General features: G+C 39.3%; 1 protein-coding gene across 2 annotated transcripts in view; it reads left to right on the top strand.

Moving 5' to 3' along the window:
• Nucleotides 1-12,893, top strand: part of ATIC (5-aminoimidazole-4-carboxamide ribonucleotide formyltransferase/IMP cyclohydrolase) — a 37,391-nt gene that overhangs the window by 14,960 nt on the left and 9,538 nt on the right. For both annotated transcript variants that reach the window (XM_003925569.4, XM_074399058.1), the window contains exons 8-12: nucleotides 3,706-3,831; nucleotides 4,827-4,934; nucleotides 6,387-6,472; nucleotides 7,686-7,775; nucleotides 10,969-11,097. In XM_003925569.4, coding sequence (XP_003925618.1) covers nucleotides 3,706-3,831; nucleotides 4,827-4,934; nucleotides 6,387-6,472; nucleotides 7,686-7,775; nucleotides 10,969-11,097 — 539 coding nt within the window. The remainder of the gene's footprint in view (nucleotides 1-3,705; nucleotides 3,832-4,826; nucleotides 4,935-6,386; nucleotides 6,473-7,685; nucleotides 7,776-10,968; nucleotides 11,098-12,893) is intronic.

Raw genomic sequence — 12,893 nt, 5'->3', positions numbered from 1 at the left:
TAGAGATGGGGCTTCATTTTGTTGGCCAAGCTGGTCTCGAACTCCTGACCTCAGGTGATCCACTGCCTCAACCTCCCAAAGTGTTGGGATTACAGGCATGAGCCACCGCGCCCGGCCAGGATGTTAGCTTCTGAGAGCAGAAGCTGCATCTGTTTTTATTCGTTGCTGAATCCCCCTGCTTAGAAGCCTGCTTGGCACATTCCCTAAATGTTTACTGAATGAATAATTAGAAACCTGACATTTTACACAAATTTTTACTTCTAGGACTTGAAACAGATTGGTCTGCTGTTACATCTGAGATGTTTCCTGCTTGTAGTTTATGTTCTCCATGAAGATTCTGAGGCAAAAAAAAATGACCCACATGTACCTTCAGTTCCCATGCTTTTCATTTTCCAAAGCCTTTTCATTGGACTGTATAAAAATCTTCACTGTTCCTTAGTTAGACTGTGTGTGTGTTTCCTTCTTTTGAAGTTTAAAGTATTGTTTGTGGTAAACATGGCAGAGGCAGCCCCAGACACATAAATAAGCGTTTCTTGTGCGAGATTCCCACAGTTTCTCCCCAACATGGGCTTTTTTCCACAGCAGAAGAGGCACTTTGCCTTTTCATATGGTTTGAGTATTTGGCAGTGATGTTATTACAAACTGTACAGTTGTATTTGTATCTAAAACAAAATTGAAGCAAGAACAAAGATGGGGCTGTGTGAGTGTGTGTATGTGTCTGAGATTTTAATGATTGGTTTGCTTATGATCGGAAACAAGATTCCTGTTTATTTCAGCTATTTACTAGATTAAGCAACTTTCAGCATTTATGTGACACTTTACATTTTGCTTATTAATGTCTTTGAAAATTTGGTTTTTGAAGGGGAACCAGATACTGGTTTTTTTGGGGGATGGGGGACAGAGTCTCACTCTGTTGCTCAGGCTGGAGTGCAGTGGCATGATCTCTGCTCACTGCAACCTCTGCCTCCCGGGTTCTAGCAATTCTCCTGCCTCAGCCTCCTGAGTAGCTAGACTACAGGCACATGCCGCTACGCCTGGCTAATTTTTTGTATTTTAGTAGAGATGGGGTTTCACCGTGTTGCCCAGGCTGGTCTCGAACTCCAGAGCTCAGGCAATCCACCCACCTTGGCCTCCCAAAGTGCTAGGATTACAAGTGTGAGCCACCACACCTGGCCACGCCTTTTTTTTTTTTTTGAGGTAGAGTCTTGCTCTGTTGCTCAGGCTGGAGTGCAGTGGCACATTCTTGGCTCACTGCAACCTCTGCCTCCTGGATTCAGGCTATTCTTCTGCCTCTAGTTGGGATTACATGTATATACCCCTATACACAGCTAATTTTTGTATTTTTAGTAGAGACGGGGTTTCACTGTGTTAACCAGGCTGGTCTTGAACTCCCGACCTCGGGTGATCCACCTGCCTTGGCCTCCCAAAATGTTGGGATTCCAGGCATGAGCCACTGTACCTGGCCACATGCTCTTAACGATGAGATGTTTCAGAAAGCAAAAGTTTTCTCCCACTTACCAACCTTAGCCTAAACCATCTGTGAGGAGTTATACATATAGTGTTTTGTTTTGTTTTTCTTTTCAAAGATGGGGTTTCACCATGTCAGCCAGGATGGTCTCGACCTTCTGACCTTGTGATCTGCCCGCCTTGGCCTCCCAAAGTGCTGGGATTACAGTTGTGAGCCACCGCTCGCAGCCCAGTGTTTTCTTTTATTTTTCATGTTGTATGCTTTAAGGGATATTTTACTTTTATCGTTTACTATTTATTGCCTAGTTTGTTTCTTCTCTGCCTCCATAAATTTCATGAGGACAGTGATTTTGACTTGATTTTTGGTTGGGGGAATTATTTTTTTCAAGTTCTTTTGAAAATGGGCTTTATTTTTTTAGAGTAGTTACAGGTTTAGAGAAAAAATACACAATGATTTTAGGGAATTCCCGTGTACATCCTCTTCCCCACAGTTCCTCCTCCTACCGTCATGCATTAGTGTGGTATGTTTGTTACAACTGATGACTGGATTTCGATTCATCGTTATTAACTAAGATTCACAGTTTAACATTCATTCTTTGTGTTGTACCTTCTGTGTATTGGGAAAAATGCATAGTATCACGTATCCCCCATTACAGTATCACGCAGAAGAGTTCCCATGCCCTACAACTCCTGTGTGCTCCTCCTCCTCATCTCTCCTTTCCCTCCTCCCCAGCCCTTGGCAGCCACCATCATCTTTTTCTCTTTTCTTTTGACTCTGTACCTATTTCCAGAATGTCAAACAGTTGGGATCATACAGTATGGAGCCCTTTTGGACACTTTCACATGACAACATGCATTAAGTCCATTGATGAGGGATATCAAAACCTCAAGGACAATTTGTGGTAGTTTATGAACAAAATGGCTATAATCATTTGTATTTAAGTGTTTAACTCATTTTAATAAATACCTAATATTTTCTTTTATTTTATACTATTTATTGCCTGTTTTTTTAATTTGCCGCCCCAGTAAGCTCCATAAGGACAGTGACTTTTTTTTTTTAAGGGGGTACTAGGGACAGTTTTTTTTTTTTTTTTAATTGATGTATTCGGAATACCTAGAACAGTGCTTAACAGCATAGTAGGCATTCAGTAAATATTTGGCAAGATCTTTGAAAACTATCTTAACCCTCTGGGGCAGTGGCTCACGCCTGTAGTCCTAGCATTTTGGGAGGCTGAGGAGGGCGGATCACCTGAGGTCAGGAGTTCCAGACCAGCCTGGCCAACATGGTGAAACCTTGTCTCTACTAAAAATACAAAAGTAGGGTGTGGTGGCACACGCCTGTAGTCCCAGCTACTCGGGAGACTGAGGCAGGAGAATTGCTTAAACCCAGGAAGTGGAGAGGTTGCAGTGAGAGAGATCACACCACTGCACTCCAGCCTGGGAGACAGAGCAAGACTCTGTCTCAAAAAAAAAAAAAAAAACAACCCCAAAACCATCAACTCATGAAGGACATAAAATTAGAAATTTTTGTTTTTAGTTACTGCAGGCCCACCATTTCTTTCTGTGTGCTGATATGTTTATTCACAAGAGATATTAGCTCCTAAAAGAATTCCGCCAATGTTAAGAAATTAGCTAATGGAAAACTCTGAAGTTGCAATCTTTTAACTACAATTCCACTTTAGGCAGAGTCTGCTGAGTTTACCATAAAAGAAGAAAAAAAACCACATTATTTCCTCTCCTCTTCTCCCACCCACAGCTGTTGCTTTAGCTTGTAATATAATTTCTTAAATCAATAAGGTTTATAACTCAAATTTTGTACTGCCTCTGTAATTCCCTTAATTGTTTAATCTTAGTTTTGTCTTTACACGAATCCCTAACTGATAACAAGTCTTGTCATAATGTCTGTCATCCCGAAATCTCTATGATGGATTTATTTCTAGACTGGCTAGATCCAGTCCTCTAGTTGTGGCGCTCACTCGCAAGTGCACGTGCACCCATGTGTGTGTGCGTGTGTGTGTGTGTGTGTGTGTGTTCATGTGCACATGCTTTTTTTTTTAATGATGGTCTCAGGCTCAGTTGCTTTGTTCTTTATCATCAAGATTTTATGTTGGTGTGTATCTGTTTGCCTCTTAATTATACTTAAAACATTTGTGTAGTCATGTTAATTTGTGAAACATGTGCATACATCTGACCTTACTGATCCTGCTTAGTAATGTGAGCGTATATTTTTACCTTCAGTTCTAAATGGAGCCCCTGGGTTTATAAACCTGTGCGATGCTTTGAACGCCTGGCAGCTGGTGAAGGAACTCAAAGAGGCGTTAGGTATTCCAGCCGCTGCGTCTTTCAAACACGTCAGCCCAGCAGGTAAAGCTCTGCGCTCTGGAACACCGCGGAATTGTTTGAAAGGCATTTCTTCTTAAAGTTTTTTGAATATTAACCAATTCTAATGTGAATATAGACATTGTATGAAGGCTGAATGTCACTTGTTAACAGTATCAATGTAATAATATAAAATCTGATCACACACACATGCATACATACACAGAATTGTGTAATATTGTTAGGAAAATGAGGCAGGAATTTTTTTGCAGGATGGAAACATGAAAGTTTAGAAAATAAAAGTAAAATGTCCAGATGCAATAGACTAAAATAAATCTTTCCCACATTTGAAAATGTAACTGAGTAAACATAAAGAAGAATTTGTTTTTCTGACTCTTCATTTGAAACCTTTTTTTTTTTTTTTTTTTTTTTTTAAGACAAGGTTTCACCATGTTGGTCAGGCTGGTCTCGAATTCCTGACCTCCAGTGATCCACCCACCTCAGCCTCCCAAAGTGCTGGGATTACAGGCGTGAGCCACCGCGCCCAGCTTATCTGAAACTTTTTATAGTCATTGTATGAGACACTTTTTTTGCCTCTGCGTTTAAATCATTAATTCAGCAATCAAGTTGTCTGTACACCACATCTGTTGACAGTCCAGCACATGATTTGTTCTCAGATGTTTATTGGATGTTAAAGTGATGGGAGTGGGGAAGAAATAAATGATGTGTGATATCAAAGTGATACCAAGCAGAACAGGAGAAAGAGTGAGTCCGTAATGAAGTAAACGAGCTTCACGTGCACGCTGGGTGCTGTCAAGCTTCAGTGACTCGGAACCCAGAGAGGAGACTTCCATCACGCTGCTCCCACGACTGTATTTTTAGCATTTAATTATCTGGCTAAATAGATTTCTGTTTAATTTCGCACAGGCACTAGAAAATACGCTGTATAGACTGGATGATAAGAAAAATGTCTTAATTTAGGAGTTGACAAGTAGTAACTTTAGCTTTTTTGGTGTATTATTTTACTGTTTTCTAACCAGGTGCCGCTGTTGGAATTCCACTCAGTGAAGATGAGGCCAGAGTCTGCATGGTCTTTGATCTCTATAAAACCCTTACACCCATTTCAACAGCGTACGCTAGAGCAAGAGGTCAGACTAATAGGGCTTTTTGATTTTGGGGGAGAAACAAAAAGCAATAGAAACAAAAATCCGAATAGAATAAAAAGGCTAGAATAAAGAAAAATTATATAGATATTCTATATAATATATAGATGAAATTAAGGACTTATATCTCTGTATAAATGTATAGTTACTCTATATAATATAGTTTGAATAAAAGAACCTTTGTTTTATTATAGAGTTTCCAATTTAATGTGTTTTATTAATATTCGAGAATGATTATATGAATTCCTCAAAATACATTCATTTATAAAAGTTCATATTAGGTCGGGCACAGTGGCTCACTCCTGTAATCCCAGCACTTTGGGAGGCTGAGGTGGGTGGATCATGAGGTCAAGAGATCGAGACTGTCCTGGCCAACATGGTGAAACCCTATCTCTACTAAAAATACAAAAATTAGCTGGACGTGGTGGTACAGCTGTAGTCCCAGCTACTTGGGAGGCTGAGGCAGGAAAATCACTTGAACTCAGGAGGTGCAGGTTGCAGTGAGCTGAGATTGTGCCACAGCACTCCAGCCTGGGCAACAGAGTGAGACTCCATCTCAAAAAATAAAAGTATATGTTAGTATTTTAATGTAATAACTGGAAACAGAATTGGAATTTGGTGAATGTAATTTTGCTGATGTAGGCTATTGAATGTGTTTGTGATTATTTAATATGTGACCAAAATTAAAACTGTATAGCTATTCTTTTTTTTTTTTTTTTTTTTTTTTTTTGAGACAGAGTCTCGCTCTGTTGTGCAGGCTGGAGTACAGTGGCGCAACCTTGACTCACTGCAAACTCTGCCTCCTGAATTCAAGTGATTCGCCCACTTCAGCATTTCAAATAGCTGGGATTACAGGTGTGTGCTACCACACCCAGCTAATTGTTTTGTATTTTTAGTAGAGACGTGGTTTTGCCACGTTGGCCAGGCTGGTCTCGAGTTCCTGACCTCAAGGGATCCACCTGCCTCAGCCTCCCAAAGTGCTGGGATTACAGGCATGATATGTGGCTATTCTAACTTTACTAAATTTGGTTAGAGTCCTGTTTTATCAGAGACATTTACTTGTCGAATTTGATAACTTGTGAATGTTACTGTAGTATTTGTGGAAGTTCTTGAGAAACTAGTATCATAGTTTATCATCTACAGCAGTGGTCAGCAAAATGTGAGCCTTCAGCTGAGTCCAGCCGGCCACTCGTTTTTGTGAATATAGTATACTTATTATTTGATCCTTCACAGAAGAAGTTTTCTGAGTGTCTCTAGAGAGTAAAATTAACAAATACTTTCTTACTGTTTACTTCCATTAAATGACTTATTGGATCTGTTAAAATCTTATCTGTTCACTTTAGAGAAGTGAATTTTATATGAGAGTGGAGAATTTTATTACTTTTTCTATATTAGGATACTTTGTGATAAATACCTCCTTTTAATTTTTATTTACAGGGGCTGATAGGATGTCATCATTTGGCGATTTTGTGGCATTGTCTGATGTTTGTGATGTACCAACTGCAAAAATTATTTCCAGAGAAGTTAGTGGACGTTCATGTATCTTAGTGTATAATTGAATAAAGCTTTATTTGTTCATAATGTTCATTGAAACCATAACCTGTGATATTTATATTTATTAATACCTTTACATTAACTAAGTTTATCATGTAATATTCATGTTTTAAGTAGAGCATGAAACTTAAATTGTTAATTTTGAAACGTAGTGAATTAATACTTCAAATGGACATTTGGCTGTTATGGCAATGGTTTTTCCTTACATATTTATTTTGAATTCTTGTCTTCATGCCAAAGTTATTGTTTCTGAAGAGCAGAAGTGGTCATCTTAGGTGGTGATAGGAGAGTGAATCTTACTGTGTAATGGGAGACAAATAGAAACTACATTAATAAACTTACCCTGTCAGTTGACTACCAAACAAGCATTCCATACGTTTGGGTGGGGGTACCGTTGGTAGTGGGAAGACAGGAAGAAAAGAAAAAAAACGTTAAATAGCACAAAAGAGAAAAAAATAGGCAGAGGTGAAGGCTGAAGGGGCATATGGCTTGGCACCATTTTGTTGCTTTAGGGTTCTTTCCACACCCACTGCCATCCCTGCGTTACAGGTTACAGGAGGGCTGTGTCATTTGCATCTTTCATCATGTTAAATCTCTTGATTTAATCTGATCTTGCTGTTAAGGAAAATGCCTTGCTGGAAGAGGTCATTTAACTCTGTATTAGCACAGCCGGGACTAGAACGTGCTCTTGCTCATTCAAAACACTCCCTGAAGAAAATACATACTAAGAAATAGTTCTTCCTGAAGTACACGTGTTAGAGCAAATCACTCATATTTTCTTAGTTTAAACTGAAACGAACAAAAGCTTTGAAAGTACAGAAAGTTAGGATCTGCTATATTGAAAGCTGTATTCTAACGTGGAATTCTCTTTTATTTATTTATTTATTTATTTATTTTTTGTTTAGAGATAGGGTTTCACCGTGTTGGTCAGGAGTCTAGTCTCAAACTCCTGACCTCGTGGTCTGCCCACCTCAGCCTCCCAAAGTGCTGGGATTACAGGCATGAGCCACCGTGTGCCCAGCCAGAATTCTCTTTTTCAAGTATAGTGTTAGCATTGCCTGTTGGAGGTAGAACCAGAATATGCTGCCACATTATTGAAGACTGCTAATTGCCGCTAGATTTCTTTTAGAGGTGTTCTCTGATTTTTAAAAACTAGAAATTAAAATTTAATATGTTTCGCAGGTCTCTGATGGTATAATTGCCCCAGGATATGAAGAAGAAGCCTTGACAATACTTTCCAAAAAGAAAAATGGGAACTACTGTGTTCTTCAGGTGAGTGCAATCATGTTTGAAAGTTATTTGCTTTTTCATTTGGTGTCTCTTTCCCCATTGTTTAATCTTTGCTTTATACTGACACCCTTCTAGTATGTTTGTTGTTGTTGCTTTGTTTTGTTTTGTTTTTATGAAATTTTGCTCTTGTCACCCAGACTGGAGTGCAATGGGGCAACCTTGGCTCGCTCTAACCTCCGCCTCCCGGGTTCAAGTGATTCTCCTTCCTCAGCCTCCTGAGTAGCTGGGATTACAGGCATGTGCCACCAGGCCCAGCTAGTTTTTTTGTATTTTTAGTAGAGACGGGGTTTCTCCATGTTGGTTAGGCTGGTCTCAAACTCCCGACCTCCGGTGATCCACCCGCCTGTGCCTCCCAAAAGTGCTGAGAAAACAGGCATGAGCCACCACGCCCAGCCCTAGTTTATCTTAAGTATAGTTTCTTTTTCCCTAATTCTGCATTTAAAAAATACCATTAACTTGGGGGTTTGAGATGAGGGTAGCTTTCTTACCCTCAATTTCAACTTTTTTCTGGGCGTGATAGTGTATGCCTATAGTTTCAGCTACTTTGGAGGCTGATGTCGGAGGATGGCTTGAGTCCGGGAGTTGGAGGCTGTATTGTGGTCGATGGTACTCGTGAGTAACCAGTGCACTCCAGCCTTAGCAGTGTAGCAAGACCACATCTCTAAAATACCACCAGTAATAACAGTATTTAATGAAAAGTCTCCCTGTCCTTCTGCCACTGAAAAAATACCTAATATTTTACCAGACGTGGTGGCTCATGCCTGTAATCCCTGTACTTGGGGAGGCTGAGGTGGGTGGATCACCTGAGGTCAGAAGTTGGAGACCAGCCTGGCCAACATGGTGAAACCCTTTCTCTACTAAAAATACAAAAATTAGCCAGGCGTGGTGGCATATGCCTGTAATCCCAGCTACTCGGGAGGCTGAGGCAGAGAATTGCTTGAACCCGGGAGGCAGAGGTTGCAGTGAGCCTAGATCATGCCATGGCACTCCAGCCTGGGCACCAAGAGCGAAAAAAAAAAACAAAACAAAAAAACTAGTATTTACAATTTCTTGCTTATCTTTCTGGAAATAGTCTATATATTCAGCAAATATTTGCATTTACTTTTCTTTTTCTCTTTTCCTATTGACAAAAGTGAACCCTGCAACTTTTTGGAAGTTTGTCCTGTGTCTGTGTATCTTGACTTACCTAGACAGTCACCAACCTTTAGCTACTACAGATACCCTGCAATGAATAACCTAGGAAAGTCCTAAGAGTGAAATTAAGGCTTAAATAACAAGCTATATGTGTATTGGTAATATAGATTGCTACTGCCCCTTTTAGATATAGACATATTCAGTGTCCTAACTGAAATATACAAGAATGCCTGTTTCCCAAAACCTTTGCCAGCATCGTGGTTTAATACTTTTAAAAAGTCTCAGCAATTAGAAAATGGCATCTCGATGTAGTTTTAATATCTCATTTTATGTGGTCTGAGCATCTTTTCATGTTTGAATGTTTATTCCTGTTTATGAACTGTCTGTCCATATTCTTCGATTATTTGCCACTAAGTTGTGAGCTTTTTTAAAAAAAAAAAACTAATTTTTATGAGCTCTTCTGTATTAGGGAAACTAGCCCATGGTCTAAGATGCATTGATAAAGCAAAGAGTTATTTCAATTGGAAGTAAAATTTCCTAATGCTACTTTTCACAAAGCGTTGATATCAGAACTCTGTGGAACTCAAATTTCATATAAGGAAAGTTATTAAGTATATTTCCTTGATTGTAAGATACCAATAATTTTATAGTTCACCATAGATTCCATGTCAGTTACTCAAGGAAAGAAGAAAATACATTAAATATACATACTTTTTTTTTTTAAAAGCCACTTGACAGTCTGTTGCCCAGGCTGGAGAATAGTGACACAATCTCAGTTCATTGCACCCTCTGCCTCCCGGGTTCAAGCGATTCTCCTGCCTCAGCCCCCAACCCCAAGCAACTGGGACTACAGACATGTACTACCACACCTGGCTGATTTTTCGTATTTTTAGTAGAGATGGGATTTCACCATGTTGGCCAGGCTGTCCTCAAACTCCTGACCTCCAGTGATCTGCACATCCTCAGCCTCCTAAAGTGCTGGGATTACAGGTGTGAGCCACCGCCCCTGGCCCCCAATTTCTTAAGTGTTTCTTTGTTGTTGTTACTGTTGTTAAGAGTATTATCTACTTAACAACCATTAGCAGTTTCTTGTAGCATCATGGAAAATATTTTCCAAAACCTGAGTCATTTTCATGACCTCTTTAACACCTGATAGTACCTTGTTGGAGATTGTCAAAGGAATATCAGGACTTCATTGGTATTTTACTTATTTGAGAATTTGGTTTAATTTGCACATTGGACACATGATTATAAGCATGAAACAGCTTATCCCCCTACCTGACTAAGGATAAGTTTATCCTAGCATCAGTTAAGAGGAGAGCATATCAATTTTAGAAATTTTATAATGCGTAATACAAAGGAACATTTTAGAATTCAAGAAAATACAGATTAAACAAATAATATTTATGGAGGCTTGATTATAAATTATAGATTATATCAGTGCTCTCTAAATCAAAGATCATCCAAAGCATAAAGAAAAAATATTGTCAAGTTTAAAAGAATATCTAGGCAGAGAGCAATATTACACATACTATTTCACACAATGTTTTCTCAAGTCAAAATATGAGACAGGAAGATGGCAGTAAATGCTACAGATTCCTTCCAAATAGTGAAGACACAGATTATTAGAAAGGAAAATTAGAATTTAGTTTTTGTGCTACAGCTTATTTAATTTGCACATCTGTTTTATCAGCTGACCTTCTGAAAGAACCATACAGTTAGTAACTTAACCAAAAATAGCACTCACTGGAATCATCGGTCTTTAACATGTTGTATGTAGGTTGTAAAATCTATAAAATGCTATTGGGTAGGAAAACCTATAAAAAAAACTTTGGATAAAAATATTAGTGCCTGACTGTTGTGTTGTATCATACCAGAATGATTTTACACATTCAAAAAAATTAGAAAATTTAAAAAATATGTAAAAAGTTAGAAACATGCATATAACTTTACTTATAATGAAATCTTTTGTACATAAATTACATGAAAAATTTGAGGGAAGTGGATAGATTACCTTTAACTTTTAAAATTTGTATTTTAGATGGACCAGTCTTACAAACCAGATGAAAATGAAGTTCGAACTCTCTTCGGTCTTCATTTAAGCCAGAAGAGAAATAATGGTGTCGTTGACAAGTCATTATTTAGCAATGTTGTCACCAAGAATAAAGATGTAAGTCTGAAGGTATCTGAACTGACTGCTAGGAACTTCAGTTGGTCTGTTTTCAGTACTAATGAGCTTTACATTTCTTAAGGTCTGTATTTAGCACTGGTTTATATGGACACAGCTAGCTCATCTTTGAGTCGTGGAATATGCATGTGTTGGCGTTTAAGAAATGAATCAAAGGCCATGTAAGAAGCTTCTGTAGAGAATTGTAGCTTCAATCGTACATAAATGGGATCATATATCATCCATAATCTGGCTCCTGTAACTTGCCTTTTTTCCATGTACTAGGCTACAAATGTGTTTTTGTATCGATAAATACAGATGCTGGGTGTGGTAGCTGACGTGTCATCCCGACACTTGGGCAAGCCAAGGGGTAGATCTCTTGAGCTCAGTGATTCAAGGCCAGCCTGGCCAATGTGGTGAAACCCTGTCTCTAGAAAAACTACACAGATTAGCCTGGCACGGTAGCTGCTCCTGTAGTCCCAGCTACTCCATTGGCTGAGGTGGGAGGATTGCATGAGCCTGGGAGATGGAGGCTGCAGTGAGCCGTGTTTACACCACTGCACTCCAGTCTGGGTGACAGAACAAGACCCTGTCTCAAAAAATAAATGCATAAGTATTCATATCTTTCTCTGAAAGTCCATATGGCAGTCAGTCCATGTGTAGTTATATTAATGTGGACATATATTTTTAATTTTTACTTAAAAAAAAATTTTTTTTTTTTTTGAGACGGAGTTTCACTCTTGTAACCCAGGCTGGAGTGCAATGGCGCGATGTCGGCTCACCGCAACCTCTGCCTCCTGGGTTCAGGCAATTCTCCTGCCTCCGCCTCCTGAGTAGCTGGGATTACAGGCACGCGCCACCATGCCCAGCTAATTTTTTGTATTTTTAGTAGAGACGGGCTTTCACCGTGTTGACCAGGATGGTCTTGATCTCTTGACCTCGTGATCCACCCACCTCGGTCTTCCAAAGTGCTGGGATTACAGGCGTGAGCCACCGCGTTTTAAGAGACTGGTTCTTGCTCTGTTGCCCAGGCTGGAGTGCAGTGGTGTAATCATAGTTCATGGCAGCATGGATCTTATAGTGGATATTTAGATCACTTACATTTTCAGTGCTATGATCAATGTTTTCATATAGGCAAGTTTTTGGACGTGTGCTCTTTGTTATCTTGTGGTAGGGACATGTTCCTAGGATAATAATGTTGATTTTTGTGTTTCGCATATATTATTACATTTAGCACTTAGTTCACTCTTCAGGGGTGGTGACTACCGTCATGTCTGTTGTGAAGATCACAGACAGTTCAGACATTTGCCCAGAGTTATGCAATAAAGAATGGACAAGCTGATAATTATTTTCTGGAGTATCTAAATTGGGCCTTCAGTTTAAAGGATATTTTTCCTGGGTCTAAAGTAAGCTGTGCTTGTTTCTCATTACTTTGAAGGAATCATTCCATTGGTCTCTGGTCCATCTGCTGATAGCTTGGAATTTTTTACTGAGTGTTAGTAATTAGGTATGAAAAAACTGTAGTGATATTTTGAGGGCTGTGGTGTTATTATTTTCTCCAGAGTTGACTTGTCCTTCTGTGGGCAAATAAGATACAGGAAATACCTTCATTCTGTCAGGAATTGTTGAGCTGATAGGAATTTAACCTTCCGTCTTTGTGAGGACTGGTCTGTTCATGGTTCACTCCTGCTCTCTTGAACCCCTAGGTAGCTACTGTTGTAGGCTGAGCTCGGTATTTGTCCTTTGGTCCTTGTCAAAAGTTGTGCTCAGCCAATTTACCTTTTAGTTTATTGCATGCA

The sequence above is a fragment of the Saimiri boliviensis genome, chromosome 5 (assembly GCF_048565385.1).
Source record: "Saimiri boliviensis isolate mSaiBol1 chromosome 5, mSaiBol1.pri, whole genome shotgun sequence".
NCBI lineage: Eukaryota > Metazoa > Chordata > Mammalia > Primates > Cebidae > Saimiri > Saimiri boliviensis.
This window is presented reverse-complemented; position numbering and strand designations above follow the sequence as displayed.